Here is a 24,441-nt window from a genome sequence, read left to right as displayed (position 1 = left end):
GGCAGCTTTGTATTTATATATTTATAACAAGTGCCTTTGATTTTACCCACCCAATTTCTGATGACAATTTTTGCCATGTTTTTATTGTTTTGAATACTATTCAGTGATTCTATCCAGTGAATAAATACATCGATCTTCAGCATTATTTATGAGGTCATGAGGACCCCTTGGGGGTGTTTCTTATAAGCAAGTTTTATAGTAAGGAGGTTAAGGAGTTAACCAGTCCTTGACAGCTGCTCTACCTGTCTCACTGCCCTGGAGCCGGTCAGCTGATGGAAATGAGATGATGCCCACTTGAAAAACAAACCAGATCAGAGACTTTTAGGGTGTGCCCTATCACTAAATCCTGGAATTTGGTTTCACTCGCATGACAATAACCAGCAATAAAGAATCTAGTCACAAATTCACACAATAAAGGATGTGAAACTTGCATTTAAATTAAATGGACAAATCAGCTTGAAGGAGAAGATATATATATATATATATATATATATATATATATATATATATATATATATATATATATATATACGGTATGTGTGCTGGGACCCTTAAAGCAATGACGTTTCTACATTTTCTGTATGACACCAAAACTGTTTGATTACCAATATTCTTCTGAATTTTCATGTTTGGCTGAACCATCGCTTTAACAACGAAGAAAACATTGCCTTTGAAATGAATGCTAGGATAATGTCTGTTATTATAAATTCTATATATTATATATATGTGTGTGTGTGTGTGTGTGTGTGTGTGTGTGTGTGTGTGTGTGTGTGTGTGTGTGTGTCCTACTACAACATTACATTTTGTCACAATTTATAATGTGATTTTGTACTAAACCTAAGGTAGTTAGGTATTAGACACCACCAAGACAGTATTATTCTACAAATCTAATTCTATTATTTTCAAACATTTAGACAGAAGCCTGCATGACAACAAATTTACTGCTATAAAATCTAAAATAAATTTGGCATGTGGACAAGTTCTTGCTAAATAAAAAGCTATTTGACTGTTTCCCAAGTATCCGTCATCTTTCACTTGCGCTGTGATGTGTCCAATAAGCGTCTATTTCCCAGTCCTCGACGGCCAATCAGCGGGGTCCACGAGGAGCAGGTCGGAGGCGGAGACTTTCAGTCCATGACAGACGTAAAATCTATCCAATCGCCATCTCGTAATGTCTAAGAGGCGTGTCTAAGCGAGAACAGTAGCCAATTGGATGCGCGTGGAAGGCGGAGCCTCTGTTTCTGGATTCCTCGTCCACAGCCACACGTGACGCGCTGGAGTCGCAGGCGGAGTGCAGCATCAGTGAGCACGGGTGAGTACACTTAACCTGCAAATATGAGCTTTACTTCACCTGGGTGCCTTTCAGTTCATGTGCGGTATGCTTTGCCGATGTGTTATTATAAGAGAGCGGGAATGTATGATTCAGCTCAAGTGTTAAACTGAGAATATGTGCGTAGACCTAAAGGCTAGTTGGTCAGTTAGCTGCTTGAGCTAAGCTAACCGATACAGGTGTCCTGTCAATAAAATCAGCCGTATAATCAAAACTTATCACAGAAACCTGCTTCACGGTGTCGATCGTGTGATTTTCTTGTCGACGGAGTGAGATGAAAGCTGGAGTGCGGGTTGTGTGGTCTTATCTAATGTTGGGGGTGGGCAGAGCTGCTAAGAGAGGTTCGCGGATTAATTGAATGAAGTTAAGTTAGTCAAACATGCGATGACTGATTTAACGTGCATTTAAGTTGCTCTGACCTCTCCACATTAAAATGGTAATATACACATATGTAAGGTTTAATTAATTTTTGTTACCTTGTTTAAAATATAAATTTGTAAGTAAAGTTATATGTACGATTTCGTAGGTGTTTCTAATATGAAATGTATAGCATGTAGAAATGCACTTAGCATGATGTTTATCTCGAACTCAGTGATCAAATATCACTCATCCTACTCTTTTGCTTTCAGTTTGAGTTAATAAATGGTGGTTTGTGGAATGGCATGGCTGTGTGGGGGATAAAAGCCAAACCGGCTGAACTAGAGCCACACATGTCAGTTGAACCGTCATTTCCGCCCTTTAAGAGGAAAGGTAGAGGTCACGAGAGAGATACTCTGACATTTGCATGGGATAAAAACTTAATTGAATTTCAGTCAGATTAAAATCAAAGACCACTTGGGATGAGATTTATTATTTGCTCATGTATTAACAGAATCATGCAGTTCATCTGCGCAAGAGTGGTTTGTTAACGTGTAACTACATGTTTTCGGATTCTGGCACTTTGAATGTAGAGCTCAACTTTGACCTTTATGTGTAACCAAAAGATCACTTTGCTGGTGGTAACTCTTGTCAAGGAGTTTAACACTTCCCTAACTCTGTTATTCAGGTTCATTGTCATTGGTATCTACGAACTAGGTCATTTGAATTATCTGCGCAGTTTTATATATTCACTTTTATGGCCTGTGTCCTGCTCAGAGGCATTGAGTCACTCTTCACTGGTGCACTCTGGGAAGGTTGTGCATGGACGCTCTGTGGTACCTTCCCCCATCGTCTCAAGCCCAGATCTGTGGCACTCAAAGGTAAAGAGGCTTAAGCGTGTCTTCTGGAAGTGTATGCATTCCCGGTTAGGCCATGCTGGGACCTCCACATGTGGCTCAATCACATATAAGCCTGCTCTGGACAATCTGTAACCAGCACCTTGAGTTGTATAAACAAGCACTAACAACTGGCTGACTGTACGTGGCTGGTGTTGTGACAATAATTATTTAAGATATATCTAAATATGTTTTTATTAACACAGCATCTTTGCCATAACCAGCTATGACATTTTGATTAAAAGTTACAAGGTGCAACAATTAATAAAAGAATAAAACCTGTGCACAGATGAATTGTCACAATAACTTCTATAACATGTATCTAGAAAATAGTGAATTTTCATTTCACACCAAAATGAAAAGATTTTAACACACACACACACAAAAACCTTTTTGAGTTTAATGATGTAAACGAATCATTCAGAGTTCAGCTTGTAAATTGATTTGATTCACTTAGAAAATGTTAACTTATTAAATGAAATTAATTATGCTTACCAACTCCAACAGCATTTTCTGCAGAAGTTATATTTTTTCCTGGTTCTTATACCTGCGAGTCGGAGGGAAAAGCACTGATAGTGAAACTAGTTTAATGACAGGATCTTGAGAAATCTTAATGGCCATATAAAACCATGCTAATCATTGTGATATTCACAGTGTTGCTTTGACTTTATATTGCTAGCAAAATCATATTTCATTATATATTGTGCATAATCAGTTTTTTTTTGCCCGTTACATCATATGTTGTTATGTGAAAAGAAAGAGTCATGAAACTAGCACAGTTCTGTAGGAAAGTGTTTTTTTTTACAGTCTGTCAGTCATTATGCAAAGCTGCCTGACCACAGGACGCTGCAGTGACCAGAGAAGACTGGCTGATATGGGCGGATGGGTCGGAGCCTGTGGGGTTCTTCAGCGGGTGCTGTGGCGGCTCTAATGGATCAGTCGTATTTAATCAGCAGAGCAGATCTCTGCTCAAACTGGATTTGAAGCAGCTCACTGTCCGCTAGCACAGCAGAGCTGAATGCCTTCCTCTTTCAGTCCCAGTTGTTTGTTTTATAGGGGGCAGGATGGAGTCAGTCCAGTCCAGAACTAATGAATCTGCTGTGTCCAAACAGGAACCACTAGACCCCTTCTAATGATCCTTTGTAGAAATAATGAGTCTGTTCTGTAGCGATGTCTTCAGTCTAATTAATGGGCTGATATTGGCCGATAACTGTCTGCTTGGACGGTTAACCGAAGTGTTAGTTCCCACTTGTGTTTTTAATGCTTCTACATCACTTGGAGAATCGTCAATCTCTCCATATTATTCTTTGAACTAATGTGAATTGAGTAATTATTGTGTGAAAATAATGTTCATTTAGTTAGTCTCAGTCCAAAAATCTGGGACCTTCAAAATCGAGGATTTAAAATAAAAAAATGAAAACAGAGAAAATTAATGATGTCAAATTAATAAAAAATAATCAGCTTTTTGCTTTTATTTCTAGTAATTTCTTTTTCTAGTGTCTTTTTAGAAAGAAAACTGCATTTGACTGGTTTATTTTAAGCACAAATAATCCTAGTGTTCCCCTGATTTTTTTTTATTATTTTTTTTTTTATATTAAATCAAACAGTGATCTTCAGCAATCTTTAGCAAGCGTCGCATGAGTCGGTGGGTCTCTGCTGAATGATCTGTATAATTTTGCTGATGTCTAACTGCTGATTAGCTTTAATCGTGCTGATGATGGAGTGCTGGCATTGTAATCGCTCTACCCCCACAGATGATCATTAGTTCCCTGAGCAACAGATGGGTCGGGAGTGTATCCTGTGACCCCCAACCCCACTACAATACAAACACATTCCACCCTGTGTGACCCCAGGGATCCTCAACTAGTGTCCTGCTCTTAAAGATTAGCCTCAAGTGAACCTCTCTCTCAGTTCAGTGAGATTTGATAACACACGCTCTTATATTTGTCTGTAATCTCAATCTTATCTCGAGTTGGTCTGACTCTGATCTTGGTGCAGTAGTAAGTTGATTTGTTTGTGTTTATAGTCTAGAACTGCTCAGTAGTGGTTGATCTGGGTGATTTATGGCAGATATCTCTAGAGCAGTGTGGCAGATGTCTGATATAACACTGTTAGATGGGGTACAATGCCCCGGGGATGAGATGTGCTCTTCACCTTTAAATGTCTTCTTGACTGTAGACAAATAAATCTCATCTAACCACATTTACTGAAAGCTAATGCTGCTATTAATCTTGTCTTGGTCATATTTATCTAAACATCAGTTTTTTGTGAAATTTATTTCATATGTTCATATGAGCAACAGTTTTTATTTTATATATTGTTAGTGGTTAACTGTTTGTTAATGTAGAATTATTGGACGTTCATTTAGATGGTTACAAATTGGTAAATATGGGCTAATATTTGCAGTGGAAAGTAAAAGTTAGGCTTTTTTTAATCAGGTGAGTATGAGATGCCTATACGGTCAGATTTAGGGCTGGGCAAAGAAAAAAAAAAATATTTTCAATTAATCATGATTTTAAATGACGTTGATTCTTTATTGATTCTCAAAAGAGTGAATCAATCTTTTCCGGTATTGATTTCATTAAACATTTAACTAGGCCTGGGCGATAAAACGGTATCTATATTTATCGATGGTACACCTTCTTCGATAACGATATAAAAAATTAGATATAGTGCACGATACAGGCAGGTGCTATGAGTGACGCACACACAAACACAAACACATGCTGAATTGAGTGCTCTGCCTGCCTTTGATGAGGAGATTGTGAATAAAGAATGAATATTAGTCAAATTTAAAATAAACATTTGCATTTGAATGTTAGGTGTGCGCCAGAGAGCTTCATCAGTGGAGCACGAGATGCGGTGAGGATGTAAGTGACCTCATTACATTTTAATGTTTTGTTAGTCTACCCCAGGAGACGTGCTGCTGCTGCGTTATTCAGTCAAAATATTAGAGAAATATAGAAGCTCAATGCGGAGAAGATCTTGATTAGGTTAAAAGCGAAACCAAGCCATTCACACAGCGCAACGCATATTCAGCACATTTTTTAGATGGACAAATATGACTGCTGCACTCCTGTCTCACACGAGATGTAGACATGCAAAGTTAAAACAGTGTAAACTTAAAAAAAAAAAAAAAAAAAAAAAACAGGTCCTGAATTTGTGGAGGTTTATTCCTTTTTACTGAGTCTCATATGCTTTTAAATGCAATGTGTGTGAATGGCGCTTCAGCTCTTTGGATTAAGCAATGCATAAATACATGATGTTTTGTTCATAATTGTTTATGCAACTTACGAAATTATATTTGATTTTTATAAGTTAATTTAGACGTAATGCACGTTTTTTTATAGAGTTACTTCCTTACGTTGACAATTTAAATGTGCTGCATTATTTTACTGATTGTGCCCTTCTGTGGCCTCGGGAGACAAGACAAAAGTTTCCTGAAGACCTATTTAATCTGCATATAAAACATTAGAAATTAGACATTTGTTTAATTTTTATTTTGTGTTTGATTGTTAAAACAAAAAATATTTGTTGTTTGTCTCAATAAATTAGGTTAAATAAAAAAAAAATCCTATTGTTCTTTGTTTTAAAAAGGTTATTAAAAAAAAGTCAATAATTATCAATACTGAACGATATAAAACATTATATCGTTGATAAATTTTTTTAGCTATATCGCCCAGGCCTACATTTAACATAAAATCTGTTTAACGTGAATCTTATCAATAGTGTTCTCCACTAGATGTCACCCTCTTATTTACCTTGTGTGATATTACAACGGAAAGCCTGTCATTCATTCAGTGCTTATCATGGTGGAGATACTGTTGACAAGAACCAAGAACAAAGCAGTATGCATGATTTGTAATGCTCAGTAAAATGCTATAGTAATACTACAAATCTGCGGAAGCATTTGGCATCACGCATAAGGCGCCATAATTTCTGCAATGAATGAATGGCGGATGACGCAGATGCACTGGTGTGTTTTCAGCTTCTGCCGTCTCACTAGCCTATATGGCGATATGAACACACGAATATCATCTCCAGCTGCTCTGAGAGTCACTTCATTAGCATTTTACCATTTAATTTGAGAAAACTTAATATATGACATACACAGCAGTAGGGGTGTAAATCGGATGGTTCGTCACGATACGATATGATATCGATTCTCATACCCAGCGATACGATATTTTCCGATACCTCAAAAAATTCTAGGATACAATTACGATTCGATTCGATACAGGAGTATATCGATCGATATATCGATATTTTGATATTTTATATCTATTTTAAACAACCATCTACATTTTAATTAACTCACAAATACAACCAAAATATATAACAAGAACATTTATCTGACAGTTGGGACATTCACAACAAAAAAATAGGCCTACACATTTTTTTAAATCATAAAGAAAATAAACAATTGGAAAAACAATTCTGGCTGCTACTATGGGCTCAGTGCTAAAAATATTTTCTACAGATAACCAAATCACAAGCAATAGCAGAAAATAACTACAATACAACAAAGACACAAGTTCAATAAACAGTGCTTTTCAGGTTTTTCAGTTCAGTCAAAAATACATTTTCAGGTATGCTACAGAAATGTAATAACCTAATCAAATGTAAAATAACTGCACAGTCTTCACTTTATAAATTAAATATAGATGAATCATTTTTGATGTTACAACGGTTATTTAGTCAGGAGCAGTGAGCACTTGTATTTTTCTTTGACAGCGTTAAATTTATTATTAGTTTGCTTTCACTTTAAGTATGAAGCACGGATTTAATATACTGATACACACGCCTTTTCTTTCTCAACTGTTTATGTTAAGACATATGCCTAACAACTGTGTTTACTAGGATATTCGTCAAAATGCACATTTTGATTTAATTTTCTGTATTCATCCATGCACAAAAAAGCGGAAGAGAGCTCGATTTAGTATTTACGCGGTCTAGACGCGGCTGTCTGTGTGCGTGGGCACGCTTCAAATGTGTGCGCTGAAAACTTCTCACACAGCACTCGACTGTTCCACCAACAATCCCGAGTATCATGAAGAAAGTGTGACAGGAATATACTACTATTGTGCAGTATATGTACCAACAGTACTATTATGGTTACAATAGTTAAAGTATATAGTAACCATGGGTTTTTGGTTTTATTTGTAGTAAAACCATGGTTAATTTTTGTCTTATTTTGAATCACAATTACAGTTTTTATCATCACAAAAATCACAGTTCCATTATTACCCTCAAACCGTGCAGCCCGAGTTTATGTGGTTTGTTTGTGAGGTTGGTCATGTCTTGTAGTACTCCAGTGAAAGTGGTTTTGTTTAGTTTCGGCTGTCATGGTGATGTGTTGTTATCAGACGCTGTTGGCACCGCTGCTTCAGTCGCACTAATCCTGAGTGTGTTAAGCTCATTAACACAACAGTCTGTGGGGTACACCGTCTTGCGTGTGTTCAAACATGACTGTGTTGCCCGTTTGAGGTTTTTTGCAGTGTTTATTGATACCTCTGAGGAATGATCTGACAGCCCTGGAAAGCTTTGCTCTTGAGCCGAATGACAGTAATCACATGCTTACGCTGAAGAAGGCAAACAAGGGCTTTTGGGTCTTGTAACGGAGGGAAATTGAGGTGGTCAATTGAGTTTATATTTGCTTCTGTTAACTCCAAATTATACTTAAGTTGAAGTGTAGCTTATGGTGAATTTAGAGGGCAAATGCTTGGTTTTATCCACCACAAAACAGGTTTTATGGTAAAATGCTGGTTCTTTTAGAGGATGTTGATATTGGTGTGTGTGTGTAATCTCATTGGGGTAAATCTTATTAAAGAAAAGGGGCTGATGCTGCCTTTCTGTCATGGGGACCCTGAGATGGCAACATGTCCACCCTTCTACAGCTACAGGCCACTGTTTACATCAGCCTCTGCACCTGTCTGCCTGCGCTGCGCACTAGTGTTGGGTGATATGCTCAATTGTCATATCATGAGATCACTGATACACAATATTATCATGCTGATTCATTGCTGGAAACTCCAGCGTTAGGCTAAAATCAGCCTAATGTTTTTAATACGACTGAATTTGTATTTAACATGAAAGGTATTTAATAGAAAAAGTGTAAGTTACTAATTAAAATGCTTACATTGCCTCAGTTATTCAAACAGCAGATGCAGAAAACGAGCGAAGAACATTTACATTATCAAACAGCATCATAACTGACCTCAGTCTAGTGCGAGTGTATGCACTTTAAAAAACACTCCCGTTATAATCAATGAAGCCGTCTACCCTGTATGATGAATAGGGCCTAAATCTCTTACACTTACGTTGCACGTGCATCTGCCCTTTGTTTATGATGAGAGATGTGATGAAATCCTGATCTGTTGTGTGACTTGGGGCTGGGAGTTCTTATAACCTTGATTTCACGATTCAGTTCCTTTTTATTCTTGATCTTGATTTAATATATTTGAAAATACATCAGACCAAATGTGTTGGTTTTTCTGTAAACTATACAAGAGCCCTCTCAGTTGGTACATTACTGTAATAGGCCTAATAAAGATTCCAAACTAGTTGCTAGTTATTATTTTAGATATAATAATCAACAATCAAATCAAATAGTGGACTTCAGGCATTTTGGCATTTCCTTCTCCCCAGTCTTCCTCCAGAATTTGGCACCTTGATTTCAAAATGACATGCAAAATTTGCTTTCATCCGAAAAAGTACATTGGACCACTGAGCAACAGTCCAGTGCTGCTTCTCTGTAGCCCAGGTCAGGCGCTTCTGCCGCTGTTTCTGGTTCAAAAGGCACACGCCTGTGCACGGTGGCTCTGGATGTTTCTACTCCAGACTCAGTCCACTGCTTCCGCAGGTCCCCCAAGGTCTGGAATCGGTCCTTCTCCACAATCTTCCTCAGGGTCCGGTCACCTCTTCTCGTTGTGCAGCGTTTTTTGCCACACTTTTTCCTTCCCACAGACTTCCCACTGAGGTGCCTTGATACAGCACTCTGGGAACAGCCTATTCGTTCAGAAATTTCTTTCTGTGTCTTACCCTCTCGCTTGAGGGTGTCAATGATGGCCTTCTGGACAGCAGTCAGGTCGGCAGTCTTACCCATGATTGCGGTTTTGAGTAATGAACCAGGCTGGGAGTTTTTAAAAGCCTCAGGAATCTTTTGCAGGTGTTTAGAGTTAATTAGTTGATTCAGATGATTAGGTTAATAGCTCGTTTAGAGAACCTTTTCATGATATGCTAATTTTTTTGAGATAGGAATTTTAGGTTTTCATGAGCTGTATGCCAAAATCATCAGTATTAAAACAATAAAAGACCTTAAATATTTCAGTTGGTGTGCAATGAATCTAAAATATATGAAAGTTTAATTTTTATCATTACATTATGGAAAATAATGAACTTTTATCACAATATGCTAATTTTTTGAGAAGGACCTGTACTTTAAAATATAAAAAATATATACTTTGTTCCTGTGATGCAAAGTTGAATTTTCAGCATCATTACTGCAGGCTTCAGTGTCATGTGATCCTTTAGAAATCATGCTAATATGCTGATTTATTATCAGTGTGGAAACAGTTGTGCTGCTTAATTTTTTTGGAACCTGTGATACTTTTTTTTTTCTTTGGATTTTTTGATAAAAAGTTAAAAGAACAGCATTTATTTAAAATATAAATCTTTTGTAACAATATTCTCTACCGTTCAAAAGTTTGGGGTTAGTAAAGAAATTATTAGTTTTATTCAGCAAAGGATGTTAAATTGATAAAAATTGATAGTAAAACTTGTATGGTTAGAAAAATAAATGCTGTTGTTTTTTTTAATAATTTATTTGCTTTTTTTTTTTTTTTTTTCAAAGAATCCTGAAAAAACAAGAATCGCAGGTTTCCAACATTGATAATAAATCAGCATATTAGAATGATTTCTGAAGGGTCATGTGACACTGAAAACAGTATATTCAGATAGAGCACAATTATTTAAGTTGTAATACTATTTTACAGTATTACTGTTTTGTTCTGTATTTTTGATCAAATAAATGCAGCCTTCATGAGCATGATAGACTTTATAAAAAATAAAAAATAAAAAACATTGAGCATTATCCCAAACATTTGAACAGCAGTGTACTTTTTATGGCAAATACGATAACTAGGTATTAACCCTGAACCTACCCCTGAACCTTATATTACCAGTATTTTCATGGGTAACACTGTAAGTACACATACTCAAAAATAAAGCGTAACTGACTTTTAAATTTTTAAGTAAGTTTCTATTCATGCGATTGACTGTTGAATCGTCGGCAAAGCCCGTCGGACTGATCACTCTGATTGGCTGTTTAGCTCATTAAATCAGCTTTGACACCTGCTGGTATGGAGAGTTTTCTTCTCTTACAGACACCTAAAAATGAAAATTCTGTCTATATTTACTAACCCTTCCGTCGTCCCGAATCTGTGTGAGTTTCTTTCTTCTGCTGAACACAAAATAAGATATTTTGAAGAATGTGGATAACCAAACCAAAAATCCCTTTAAGAAAATTACAGCCAACATCATAAACCAGCTAATCAGAGTTGCTAGACAACTTGCGGACTGTCCTGAGTCCTGAGCCATGTCTAATTCATTCCCTCTTGTGTCTGTAGACTATGGAGCTGAAGATGCGGTTATGTGTGGCACTGCTCTCTCTGAGTCTGTGTCTGGGCCTCATGGGTCATGTGAGGGCGCAGGAGGAGGCCGATGACATGGAGATGGACGTGGAAGATGCCATCGATGACATGCAAGAGGAAGATGTTGAGGAAGAGGAACAGCAAGTCCCTGCTTCCCCGCCAGTGCCCACGGTAAGAGCGTTACCTGCTCAGACTGCGACAGACTGAGAAATGTGCTTTACTTAGACAGCACTCCAGGGTCTTCATGCTTAACAGCTCAAAGAGCATCCACCTTAAAGGGCCAGTTCACATAAAAATTCAATTCCGTCCAGATTTACTCTCTCATATCTTTCCAAACCCATATGACTCTATTTCCTCCCTGTAACATAAGCCTAAATGTTGTTAAATATAAAACAGTATTATGTAGGTGCATCTAGGTTAACATCTTCCCCAAACGTCTTTATTGAAGTGACATATAAAGCCCCAGAGCCGATGGGAGAGCACTACTTTGCGGAGTCATTTCATAAAGGAACACTTCATGGGTAAGATGTCTGTTATCCTCACAACAGAGTGAGCATATATTGAACATGTCTGTCGCAAATACAATGATGTTCAAAAGTTTGGGTTTTTGAGACTCTCATACTGATCAAAGCATCATTACTCCAGTCTTTAGTGTCACATGATCCTTCAGAAATCATTCTAATGTGCTGATTTGCTGCTCAAGAAACAGTTCTGATTATTAATGATGTTGAAAACGGTCAACCTGCCTAATATTTTTTTTTGCAAATTGTAATCGATTTTTTTTTATAAGTTCATAAGAACAGTGTTAATTTGAAATAGAAATCTTTTGTAACAAAAGTCTTTACTGAACAAATTAATGCTGCTGTGCTGTGTTACTAAATTATAGTAATGTCTTCGGAGAGAAAAAAAACAACAAAAAAAAGAGTTTCTCCAACCATAAACATTTGAACAGTAGTGTGTATCATTTGAAAATATTTGTCATAAATATGAGCAGAAAGGGCCTTTATTTGTGAAGTATTTAAGTCTTCTTTTTTTCTGTCTAGATGGGTTTTATCCCAGGCCAAGAAAGATGGCATCGATGAGGAAATTGCAAAGTATGATGGTAAGTTTCATATGCGATTTAATTTTGTGTTATTATGAAGTCTGTCTGTTGATTAATTTGAATAGGTGAGGTCAGAAAAGGTGTGGATACCTGAATGATTTGTGTAGTGTAAAAACAATTAAGAAGACCTAAAATCACAGAACAGTGTTCCTGAATATGTCATGTAATGTTTCTGACTTTTTAAATATGTTTTTATTGAAATAGTTTGAACCTTGTTTGAATTACCCCAAAAATTCCAAACATTTAATAGAAAAGTAGTTTGTAGACAACACCTGAAGTGAGCGTGTGTGAGGTGATCATGAGGTTGTGTTATTTTGTGTGTAGGTAAATGGGAGGTTGAGGAGATGAAGGACACTAAACTCCCCGGAGATAAAGGGCTGGTGTTGAAATCTAAAGCTAAGCATCATGCCATCTCTGCTCTTCTACTGCGACCTTTCACCTTTGACACCAAACCGCTCATCGTCCAGTGAGTATGCATTTTATGCATTTTACTCTGCCCTGTCCAGACAATATTGTTGTTAAAATTTTATGAAATGTTAGTTGGAAATTGCCAGCGATTTCATAATCCAAATCCACCAATGTCAAAGCCTTGAAAAATAAAAATAATACTAATGATGTGCCATGTTTCCTCAGGTACGAGGTGAACTTCCAGACTGGCATTGACTGTGGCGGCGCTTATGTTAAACTGCTGTCTCAAACCCCTGATCTTGAATTGGTACGATGGTCTATGTATTCATTGTGCAGGTGATAGGATAAGTTTCTGCTATACCTGCCCTGAAACATGTTTATATTTGGAAACTAACCTAGACTGTCAGTTTGCTGAAATGTAAAGAAGTGACTCTTATTGTAAAGTGTTACCAGTTATTCTTACATTTACTTAATGTAATCTGTGTGCTGTGGTACAATGCTGGGAAGTTTTGGTGTGCATTCTTACTACACATCCCAGAATGAACACAGTACATGTGTGTTACTCTGCAGTCCAGGGTGCATTTGGGACGGATGAGCATTTTTCCATTACACGTGTGATTAGGGGTGTGCGATATTGACAAGTATTGTTGAGTATATTATTGTGCTGGTATCTTAAGGACTGCCATGGACAGCTGACTCCTAAAGCTTTTGATATTCTTCATATTCTGTGTGGTGATCAGTTCACACTGATAGAAATGAGTCTTTTCCGAAGTTTAAATAGATTTTTACCTTTTATGAGCATTTTTACCTTTATAAAACTAATTTTCTCAAAGTGTGCATTATCTTTCGAGTCAAATTCCTACATTTATCTCCAAAAAAAAAAAAAAAAATCTTGCATTTAATCAGTGAATCAGAATATGACATTTGGGCTGTTACCAAGCAAGTGAAATCAGCATCAATAAAATTCATCTTTGCAATGCAGAGGAAAAACATTTAGATGTGTTCACCCACTACTTTTTAGTGCAGAACATGAATGCATTTACAAGTGCATAATGTTTTGATATATTTATCATAAAATGTTGATTACTGTTATGTGAAATTATCTAAATAATAAAAAGAAACGTTTTAAATGTGAAATTAAAGCCACCAGTAGGTGGCAGCAAGTCACTGTTAAAAAGCGAGTCATTGCGATTGAACCAAATCATTTAAACAGCTGATTCATTCAGGAACGAAACACCATGTCATGTTCCTCAGAGCCGCAAAACAGCTTTGTAGCTTTGTTTGGAATTACTTTTGTTTTCGAAATAGAACAAAAGCTGCCAATATGGTGTCTAAAACTAATTCTCTTAATTTACTTCTTGTTTTTTGAACTCAATCAAAAAAAATCTATATTACATTTGTAATCATGATCGTTTTTGGAGGGGATAAAACGGCACTGTTTGTGTGATATTAATTATATGAAATGATATAAATTGAAATATGAATTTTGTGATTATTCTAAATGCATTTTATTAGACCGAATCACGCTGTGAAAGAGCATTCTCTAAACACAATTGTCCAGACTTCACGTAATGAATGCGTGCTCTCTGTAGGGGTGTTTTGAATGGTTTTTACAAAAATAATCATCACACACTCTTACATGTGATGTGGTCACATGCATTTCTGACTACCACCATGCATGGGTTCAGTGATCCAATCACAATACATTTTGGACCCTTTTACGCCTGTATTTAATTAGTGCTGACCTGTTGTGATGTATCTAGAATCAGGGTGACCAATGCAATGCCTGTATGGCTGTGTATTTATTTAAATAGTTTATTGATAGCATATGAACTGGACACAAATCTTAATGCGTGAGAATTTTATGTGTCCTCACCTTGCTCTTCCCTGTCTGTCCTCACAGGAGGAGTTTGTGGATAAGACGGCGTACACCATCATGTTCGGGCCTGATAAGTGTGGTGAGGATTACAAACTGCACTTCATCTTTAGACACAAGAACCCAAAAACCGGCGAGTTTGAGGAGAAGCATGCTAAGAAGCCCGACGCAGACCTGCGCACATACTACACCGACAAGAAGACCCACCTCTACACACTGGGTAACAACACGCATCTCGTCCTGCTCCCAAAAGCGCCACCTACTGTCAGAGAGTCTTTTGCATCAATCTGAACAGACAAATCTCAAATGAAAGTTGGACAGTATTTCTGAATGCATCAATGTGTTTTCCTGCAGTGCTGAACCCTGATAACAGTTTTGAGATCCTGATCGACCAGACGGTGGTGAACAGCGGCAGTCTGTTGAATGATATGACTCCCCCCATCAACCCCCCGGCCGAGATCGAGGACCCCGATGACCACAAACCAGAGGACTGGGACGAGAGACCCAAGATCCAGGACCCAGATGCTGTCAAACCTGAGGACTGGTGAGGCGGAGAGAGTCTTTTATGATGGATATCTCCACTACTTATCTTTGCACCAATAAAAAGTGCAACACTTTGTTTTTCTACCAAATTATAATACACTCTGAAGTGGCCAGGACCGCGAGCGTGGGTATTTAGACCATGAATATCTGTGTGTGTTATACTGGGGATCAGAAGCATAACTTTTTGTCCGTATCCTTATGATTTGATGTGTTTGTAATTCAGGGACGAAGACGCTCCTGCTAAGATTCCTGATGAAGATGCTGTGAAACCCGACGGCTGGTTGGACGATGAGCCGGAGTACATCAGTGACCCCGATGCCCTCAAGCCAGAAGACTGGTAAGACTTTCTCCATTACATTAAAAGTCTTTAGAAAACTTCATTAAAGAAATATTTTTGCTCTGACTGTGAATGAAAATTATGAAAAAATGACTTAAAGCACTTCTTTTTATCTTTTATCAAGATATAATGTTTTACTCCTCTGGAGAAGCTTATATTATAACGTGTATAAAATTGAAACTAATAATATTAATAAAAATAAAAATCTACTTTTTACAATCCAATCAAATTGCGATTTACAAAATCTCACTTTTTATTGTTTCAGTTAAATAATTAGCAGCAATATGAAATATTTTTGTAATTTTTTTTTTATATTAATTGTTGGATATAGACTGCAGATCCTGCTTTACCTGCACACATACAGATACTTACGTAAACTGATATATAATATAGAGAAAAACTTTGGCTGTGTGATTGTTCATAAATATAAAGAGACATATGTACAAATGAGCTGCATTGTAATGAATGCACAATCGCTCCGGATCATGTAAAAGACTGGACAGTGGTGAAGTGAGCTGATTTTAATGAAGAAATTAGGACTCCTGGGGTGATGATCTAGATTTAATTTTGTAATTATAGCCTTAACCAAGAGAGCAGCTGAAATAGAAATATGAGGAGCACGTCGTGTGAGGTTTTCTGTGGTAACTGCACTACATCTGTGCTCGTCTCTTTTAGGGATGAGGATATGGACGGCGAGTGGGAAGCACCTCAGATCCCCAATCCTGCCTGTGAAACCGCCCCCGGCTGCGGCCTGTGGCAGAGACCAGTGATCGACAACCCCAACTACAAGGGCAAGTGGAAGCCACCAATGATTGACAACCCTAATTATCAGGTAAATAGCAAATAAAAAAAACAAAATTGCAATTGATTCCAAGGGGTTGTGAAATGGATAATCAATGGAGAAATTGGAGGAATCATGTTGCAAAAACTTGCACATGTAGTGCACATTTCATATGCAAAGATTTTAGCCAATCATAAGAGTGGGCGTTTACTTTGAAGTCTCCAAGCAGACACGCCCCTTCCAGCAGTGTTCCAATCAGAGGGCTAAAATTAAGTTAGAAAATGGCCATTTATATAAGATTATAAGTGCACATAATTTAAAAATGCACTTCTTTATCTCATTAAAGTTATGATGATGATAAATAATGAATGTTATCTTCCTCTGGTGTAAAGGCTAATAGAATTATCGTTGTATTTATTATTCTTGGTGTGAATGGGAGTTTACTTGTGAGCTGCTCATTATTCTCTGCAGTGTCTCAGAGCAGCTTGGTTTATAGTTTATTCTGTGCATTAACATTATATAATGTAAATTGAATTATTTTATTTTTCTTATAGTTATTTTCTTATAGTTAAATATTACTGTAATAATAAATCTTATCATTTTTAAATTTGTATTAGGTAACAATACTAATATATTATATAATATTATTATTATTTTATAGTCATATTGATAAACAATCACAAAAGCTTTGCAAACTGTGCAGCCCTACAGACAAGCACAGCAAACCTGGATTTTTTTAATCGCATTTTATCACTTTTAAATATCAGTTTTTATCAAGAAAATCAATTTCCCCCCGAATTGTGCAGCCCTATTATTAGAGGTGGTTTCTGAGTCCGTGAGCTTTATGAGTCTTGATTTACTGAAATTAAGCGTGTTTTCTTCTGAAAATGTAAGCGTCTAATTGTTTGTTTATTTGTCAGGGAGTGTGGAAGCCCAGGAAGATCCCTAACCCAGACTTCTTTGAGGACCTGCACCCGTTCCGTATGACTCCAATCAGCGCCGTCGGTCTGGAGCTCTGGTCCATGTCCTCTGATATCTTCTTTGACAACTTCTTCGTCACCTCTGATCGTAATGTGGCCGAGCGATGGGCGGCTGATGGCTGGGGTCTGAAGAAAGCAGCTGAGGGAGCCGCAGAGGTATGAAACACATATTTATCTTCTCTACCTCTCCTTCAGTCAGGCGCTCATCTGTGAGATGAGAGCGTACAGTTAACCTCATCCAGTGCATTTTGCATGCAAAAAATCAGCAGTAACTTTATCAAAGGCTGCAGTCTAACTTTGTTTCCTGGAGACGGTGTGCACAGGGTTTTGTAATTACACCAGGAAGCAGTTTCTAGGCTGATACCTTAAACACTTCTGAGAAAGGATTAGTCACTGGATTTGCTAAGGTTTGTGAGGTTTATGGCACAAGTTTTTTTTTTTTTTTTTTTTTACAATTTTCTGTTGCGTGACTTCCAACAAATTATAGTATGTAGAACTTGGCACAAATTGTAACCTAGATTTTTATTTGTTGTTGACCTCTACATGACTTTATGCCAGTAGTAAGAGGTTCTAATTGTGGAATTATTTTTCTTCCTCATTTTTTCCTCTGTCTGTGTTTCTTGTTTTCCTGACTCGCGTCTTGTAAGGGATGCCGTGTGTGTGGCGATGCACTCAGCAGTGCTCTGAAAATCTGTTTCCACTTACTCCTGAGACTTTCTCACATGACACGTTCTTCCACAGGGCGTGGAGCCGTCTCCTCATCAACCCACACACATTCACACAGTACACATGAGCACACGGGTCTGCCTAGCAAACACACACTCCACGTACCCCTGTGCCCTTCACACAGCGCACATCTAAGCTCTGAATCTCTAAACGCAGTAAATATCTGTCCAGAACTCGATATGAGCCCAATCCCAGGGTTCATGCGTGATGAATTTCTGGCTGTCTGGAGCTATAAGTGACCTTTTCACTGACATGCACAGTGCTCCATGAGATCTCTTTTCCCCTCAATTCCATTTTTTTTCCATTTTTAGTTTTTTCTGGATTCTGTTTTCTGTAAAGCATCTCTAATTAATTGAGAACTCACACAATTTAATGATGGTTTATTAAATGTTTAACAAAAATGACATTTTTAGGGCCCTTTTGTTTTCTCTTTTTTTTTTCTCTTAGATTTCGTTTTTAACTTTTTTTGAATTCACAATAAAATACAATTTATAATAAAATACCATTTGTTAACATTAGTTAACATGAACTATCAATTAAAAATTAGTTCTAAAGTTTTTTTTTTAATCTTAGTTGAAGATAGATTCCTACAGTTGCTAATATATTATTCAAATTAAAATTCGGATCTATTAATGTTGTTTAATATACCTGTAAACTGTAATAAATGTATTGCTCATTGCTAGTTAATGTAAGTTAATGCAGTAAATATAGTTAATAAATAGAACCTAATTGTGAAGCGCAAACAAATATGGCGCAATTTTATTTATTTATTTTTTTGTGATTTCTTCAATGTGTAGTTGATGAAACTGACACTACTTCACACAGACACACACAGACTGTCAGCAGTCTTTTGTGCTTTTATATTCACAGACACTAGACCGTAATTTGATTAATCGTACAGCCCTACTTTTGGTTTATTCATTAAAAATTTGCCAAATTCCATGACGTTCTGTGTTTTGCAGTAAATTCGTTTTTATTACTGCACTCCGCGATTCCATCTGTTTTTCCCGTTGTGGAAGTCTACAGGATGTATCGCGTATATATAGCAGGGCTCTCAGTTAGACACTGTGAAAATATAATGTTTGACTGCAGAACATGGTGCGGTTTGGTTTTTCTTGTGTGGGGTCTCTCTCTGAGGAAGGTTGTGGGTCCCAGGGGAATGTCCCTGGTTCTGTCGGTGTGCTGGGAGGCACTGCTGAGCGCCGTGTACTCTGGGATTAGCTGTTTTTTGGCTGGCTTTCATGTGAATTCCTACTGTGCAAATGCCTTTTGCCCCAAAGGTGGATTCCAGGCATGCCTTGCATGTTAAACTGGAGGTCCAGCTCTGTCCCTGGCTAAAGGAACTAGCAGAAGCCTGTGGGTTTTTGTCTAAATGGATTCAATCTTTGATGTTGCTGTGACAAAGTCATGATGGCTGATTAAACCGACCACAATCAAAGACAGTCAGTCAGGACAGAAGCCTGTGCTTCAGTGTGACTGCAGCTGAACTCTTTACCACATGGCCAAAGGATGCATACTTGGTTTGAAGGGTTTACAGCACAACCCTCAATGGTTAACTTAAAGGAGGCATAGTTCACCCAAAGATGGTGTCGACATTTACTCGCCCTCATCTTATTCCAGACCCATAAGACTTTAGTTCACATTCACGAAAGATTTAATATGGCTTTTACTCCCATATAAACATTGATCAGTGCACACATATAAAGCATATCAAATATTGTAAATGGAGGCTGAAACGTTTGGGTAATGTGATCTCCTGATTTTTACTTTTATTAATAGTGGCAAAACATTAACATAAAAAAGCAAAGTTCTTATGGTATGTGCACAACAAAGTGCAAATATTAGCATTACACTAATCTTACTAGATTACTCACAGGATGTTTTTCACAGTACTTGTGCGAATAAAAAACATTGAGCAATGAGAAGCGTCTACATGCACATCAACATGTCAAACTGAGCTAAAATTTAACAGAGTTAAAAAAAAAATTAACTTGCACGGAAAATGCCATTGAGGCCAATATCACTTGTTCACGGCAATCGCGTTACCCAGTTCACATCATTTGTGTCTGTTTAAAACTTTGCCGTTAGCCAGGTTTTCATTCAAAGTCGCGAATTTAACTTGGGCGGAAAATTTAAATATCGCATAAAACATTTGCATTAAGCACTGTTTCCATCCAACGAGTCAAAGAGAGCAAAATTGTCACTTCCTGGTAGAACTGGCGCTAGGCTATATATCATTATGAAAAGTAGGAGAAACCCCTGAATATAATAATTTTCATAGGCCTATATAATAAATTACTTGCGCATCAGAGTGAGCAAACGAAACAAAATGAATGCAGTCATTGCTTTCGGAGGTGGATGCTGCTGTTTGGGAACGCAGTCGTGTAACAGTTCTGGGAGGCAATTATACAGAAATTCGTTGATGACAGACTTTGCTCGGACATTTCGAAATGACCGTAACATTTCAGATGCTGAGGAACAAGATTGGTCCACTGGTTAGGTTTGCCATCCCATAATAAAATTAGCTTTTGTTGTGCACACCCCAGAGCAGATTATCTGTATTAGACTCTTGTACTCGTGTGTGTTAGTAAATTAAGTGCACGTGTGTGTGTGTGTGTTAACAGCCCGGTCTGGTGAATCAGATGATAACAGCTGCTGAAGAGAAACCCTGGCTCTGGATCGTCTACGTCTTGACTGTGGCTGTGCCTCTGGTGCTCATCATTGTCTTCTGCTGCACCGGAAAGGTAAGTGTGTGTCATTTAAAGAAGTCTGACCTTTATGTATAGCTGGATCTGTAGAATAAATGTCATCCTGTGCCTTACAGAAGCTCAGCGTCCACATCTGCTGCTGAGTACAAGAAGACCGACGCACCACAGCCAGATGTGAAGGAGGAAGCCGAGGAAGAGGAAGCCAAGGAGGAGGAATCAGGTCTGATAGATACACAACTATTATTAAATCTTTCTTAGTCAAATGCGACCAGTCACACCAGTTACGTTTTTTGGTGGGAAGAGTTTCTTTCTATTTTTTTTTAGTTCTAGTCCTCTCTTTCGGGGACTTGGGTTTGGACCTTATGAAGGTTCAGCCGTTTTCTATAATTCTGTGGTGTTGTTCCCTCAGAAGCAAAGAAGAGTGAAGAAGAGGACTCCACAGGAGAAGCAGAGGAGGCTGCGGGGAATGACAACAAAGACGGCAACACATCCAGCGAGGTAGAGCATCTTATGCTACTAGAAACACATAGGAAATGCTACATTTTGAGACTTTATAAGCTTCCATTCTGTAGCAATTTTTTTTACTTTAAAAAAAAAAATGAAGTCTTTTAGTAGGCACCTGGATGTGGATTTGGAAGATCAGGGTTATTTTAGTAAATCAGTTTGGTGTCATCACATAAAAGTGTTGAGCAGTATTTGATATGTTCATGTAAACTGGAGTAAGGTGTGTTTAATACCATTTCATTTTCCCAGATTGATGTTGTCTGAATAGAGATCCTGTTTTTGTTTGTTTTGGATAATGTGGTTTTCTTTATTTTCTCTCTAATTTCTGATCGAACAATAATTGTTTACAATAAGTTGTTGTAAACATTTATACAGAGGCTAGTCTTTTTTTCCCGTTTTCTAAGATTGCCCATGTAAAAATGTTTGGACAAATTACCTACCGTTTTTTTTTTTTTTTGACAAACAAAAGGTTGTGTGGCAAATTAATTGCTGTCCAAATCCACATTTATGAGTTTACAAGATATGATTGATCTAAAAGTTGTTTGTAAGTCCTTTTTGACCAATGCCAAGAACTGTACAGTAACTGTTCCACTGCGTTTTAAACATGGACACTTTTATTACTGAGATGCTGGAATCTGTTTACAAGAATGATATGAAGTCACTGCTCCACTACGGTGACTGGGAGCGGTTGAGATGACAAAATCATTTAAAGAGACCATTGCAATCGGCCGTTATTATGGCAGCAGTTAAGCAATAAAATGTTTTGTACAGATGGTCACACACATTGTCAACCAAGTAATCTGGTCAAATGTGTTTGGCTTATGTAAATAAGGTTGTGTTAGGGTGTGTTAACTTATTTCTGATGATTTCCACATTTTAAAAAATTGACATGCATTACTTGGAAATTTAAAATGCGAGACAGAAAACCATTTAAAGCATAGTGCATCAGATTTCCTGTTATTAAATAGGACATTTAAATAAATGTGACTGACCACGTGAGAAGTGCATTTCCAAGGTTTGTGGGATTATAAAACTCACTCCTCCACGGTGAATAAAACATCATCTGAATGCACACAGTTTTATCACTGAGGTGCCTCGCAAATTAGATTTTTGTAGACTAACCCCATGATGAGAAATAAATACCATCCAAGTAGGGCTTTACAGGTGATTGATTGAGAAATGCATTGCAAATTGTTTCCAAATATTTAAAAAAAAAAAAAAATTTTTGACAAAGTAACTTTCTTTTGTGTAGAAATCAGAGGACGACATTCTGAGAAGGTCTCCCAGAAGCAGGAAACCGAGAAAGGACTGATGGACTTCCTGAATCTGTATATCCCAACACCCCTCTCCTCCCGCTCCATCTTTCCTCCCCTCACTCCCACGTCCCCTCCTGCCCCGTCCCCCTTCTCCATCCCTGCCGCCACGATGATGGTCAGCGCGAAACAGTGCGGTCTGCCACTCGACCAGCAGCCAAACGAACGCCTCCTCAAGCGGCCTTGAGGATGTCGATGGTTACCACAGCGACGATGACGCTCAAATAGCATAGAAACTTTCTCCGTAACTAACAATGAAACACAATCTTTGTTACCATTCCTGAACTTTCAGCTGTCACACACACACACACACACACACACTTCCAGACAGTGTTCCTGAAGCCTAACACATGACCACACTATGGCACACTTGGTATTGCAAGGTTTACAGGCCAGCAGCTTTATTCCTTTATTCTAGAATTACTCAAGAAGCCATTGGTGATTGATTGGATATATGTTCATTATAAACTAAAACTTGATTGCTTGGATATACACCTAGGTTTTAACTAGTTTAATTTTCTGTTCCATGAGGTTCATCATTTTGTCGTGACATAGACTGAGTGTCCAGTAAAAGGCCAAACCATGACCTCAGTAAGGTATCCAGGGAGAATGCCAGGTAGATTCGTAGGCTCTAGTGTACTGCCTTACTTGTAGGATACAAGATTTGCTAATATTTGTTTCAGTGAATGTACTGTGAGTTTTTTCTGTTTTATTTTTTCTTCTTCTTTTGTTTTTGCTATTCAAATGGAGTTTTTACTAAATCATGGATTGCTGTACAAATGTGTTTTCTGGTCTTGAACTGATGTAGATTCTAACCTGCTCAGCCCAGTAACGGGACAGTTTTTACTTTCTTGCCCTCATTGTGTTATGTGTATGATGGTAACTGTGGAAATTTTTCTCTTTTCTCACTGTGATGTCATATCCTGTCCAGCCAATATTAGCAGCAGCAGCAGCTTCCATTTCTTTGAACCAATTATGTTCACACCACGAAAGAATGAGGACTAAGTTATTTCCAGTTTGAATGTTTAAGGGTGAATCTCGTGTCACATTTCAGCCTGATGGAAAAAGAAAACAAAATAATAAATTCTACAAATTATTGCACTAACAAGAATGTGCATAGATAGGCTTCATTTTTAGATAAAATGTCATTTGTTTTGCGTTTCTGTCGAAAGCTGGAATGTGGCATGGATTTTGTCCAAAACTCTGTTTTCTAGAAAGTGTCACTCAAAGAGAAAACATGGAGAGAAAAAAAACTGTCCTGGGTGTAAAGCAAGCTGTTAAAGTTATTTCCTCCTCCGTTTCTCATTGACTCCGCCCCTAAATATTTGACCCCGAAGATATGAAAAAGGCACTATTAGGGGCTTTCCCTGATCTAAAGTATTCTTGAAGTTACTTGTTTATACTCTCAATATGGCAAGCCGGACTCTTCTGTTCCTATCTCATCGAAGCAGTCAGGCGAGATGCCGTAACGTGAGCTCTACCCCAAGACTAACGAAGAGTTGGCACTTTCAAAGGTAACTGAGAAAAACCAAATCACACACACATAGGCCAATATCTGCTGCTCTGCTCTTAATATCTCATTTTGCTTCCTCTGATGGGCATCATCTCCAGCTGTAAATGTCCTGTGTGTACACCTGCGTTTTGGGCTGTCTTTCTTTTCTTTTCTTTGTCTTTTGGATTACCATTATTTCACAAATGTAGGTAATTAATAGTGTGGGTGGATAGGAGGATGGATTGAGTGATTTACTGGCATCGTTGAACTTGTGAAACGGAGATCGTGAGTCTGGGTGATGATTCTGGTCTTGCTGGGACGGTTTGGCAAAAATCCATCATGTTACTCACAAACTAAAATAAAATAATGATTTGAACGATTGATGTGTGTTTCTGTGTGTGTCACTGTGTGATCTTTTTCTTCTACTGTGTTTCCTG

The 24,441-nt window shown here is 37.7% G+C and overlaps 1 protein-coding gene across 2 annotated transcripts; it reads left to right on the top strand.

Moving 5' to 3' along the window:
• The first annotated feature begins 1,183 nt into the window (after window positions 1-1,183).
• On the top strand, window positions 1,184-24,385 carry LOC109102540 (calnexin-like). Of its 2 annotated transcripts, none has more exons than XR_006156395.1 (15): window positions 1,184-1,312; window positions 11,211-11,405; window positions 11,682-11,755; window positions 12,278-12,336; window positions 12,661-12,802; window positions 12,970-13,051; window positions 14,648-14,840; window positions 14,975-15,164; window positions 15,387-15,500; window positions 16,176-16,332; window positions 17,202-17,417; window positions 20,612-20,731; window positions 20,812-20,915; window positions 21,105-21,193; window positions 22,452-24,385. XR_006156395.1 is itself a non-coding variant. In XM_042737792.1 (15 exons), exons 2-15 carry the CDS (start codon window positions 11,214-11,216, stop codon window positions 22,509-22,511), a joined length of 1,794 nt encoding a protein of 597 aa, XP_042593726.1. In that variant the 5' UTR covers window positions 1,184-1,312; window positions 11,211-11,213; the 3' UTR covers window positions 22,512-24,385. The 2 variants fall into 2 exon arrangements, 1 of the variants encoding a protein (XP_042593726.1); XM_042737792.1 differs by having other exon boundaries at window positions 20,612-20,741; window positions 20,820-20,915.
• The last annotated feature ends 56 nt before the right edge of the window (window positions 24,386-24,441 follow it).

This window comes from Cyprinus carpio, chromosome B14 (assembly GCF_018340385.1).
Source record: "Cyprinus carpio isolate SPL01 chromosome B14, ASM1834038v1, whole genome shotgun sequence".
NCBI classification, from domain to species: Eukaryota; Metazoa; Chordata; class Actinopteri; order Cypriniformes; family Cyprinidae; genus Cyprinus; species Cyprinus carpio.
The sequence above is the reverse complement of the archived record's forward strand: the minus strand, read 5'-3'. Positions and strand labels throughout refer to the sequence as shown.

Bases quoted from the DNA above. Each gene is read 5' to 3' on its own strand.
- LOC109102540 (XM_042737792.1), top strand. From the start codon at position 11,214: ATGGAGCTGAAGATGCGGTTATGTGTGGCACTGCTCTCTCTGAGTCTG. The intron at 12,803-12,969 runs GTGAGTATGCAT...ATGTTTCCTCAG, and splicing joins ACCAAACCGCTCATCGTCCA to GTACGAGGTGAACTTCCAGA. The intron at 13,052-14,647 runs GTACGATGGTCT...CTGTCCTCACAG, and splicing joins AAACCCCTGATCTTGAATTG to GAGGAGTTTGTGGATAAGAC.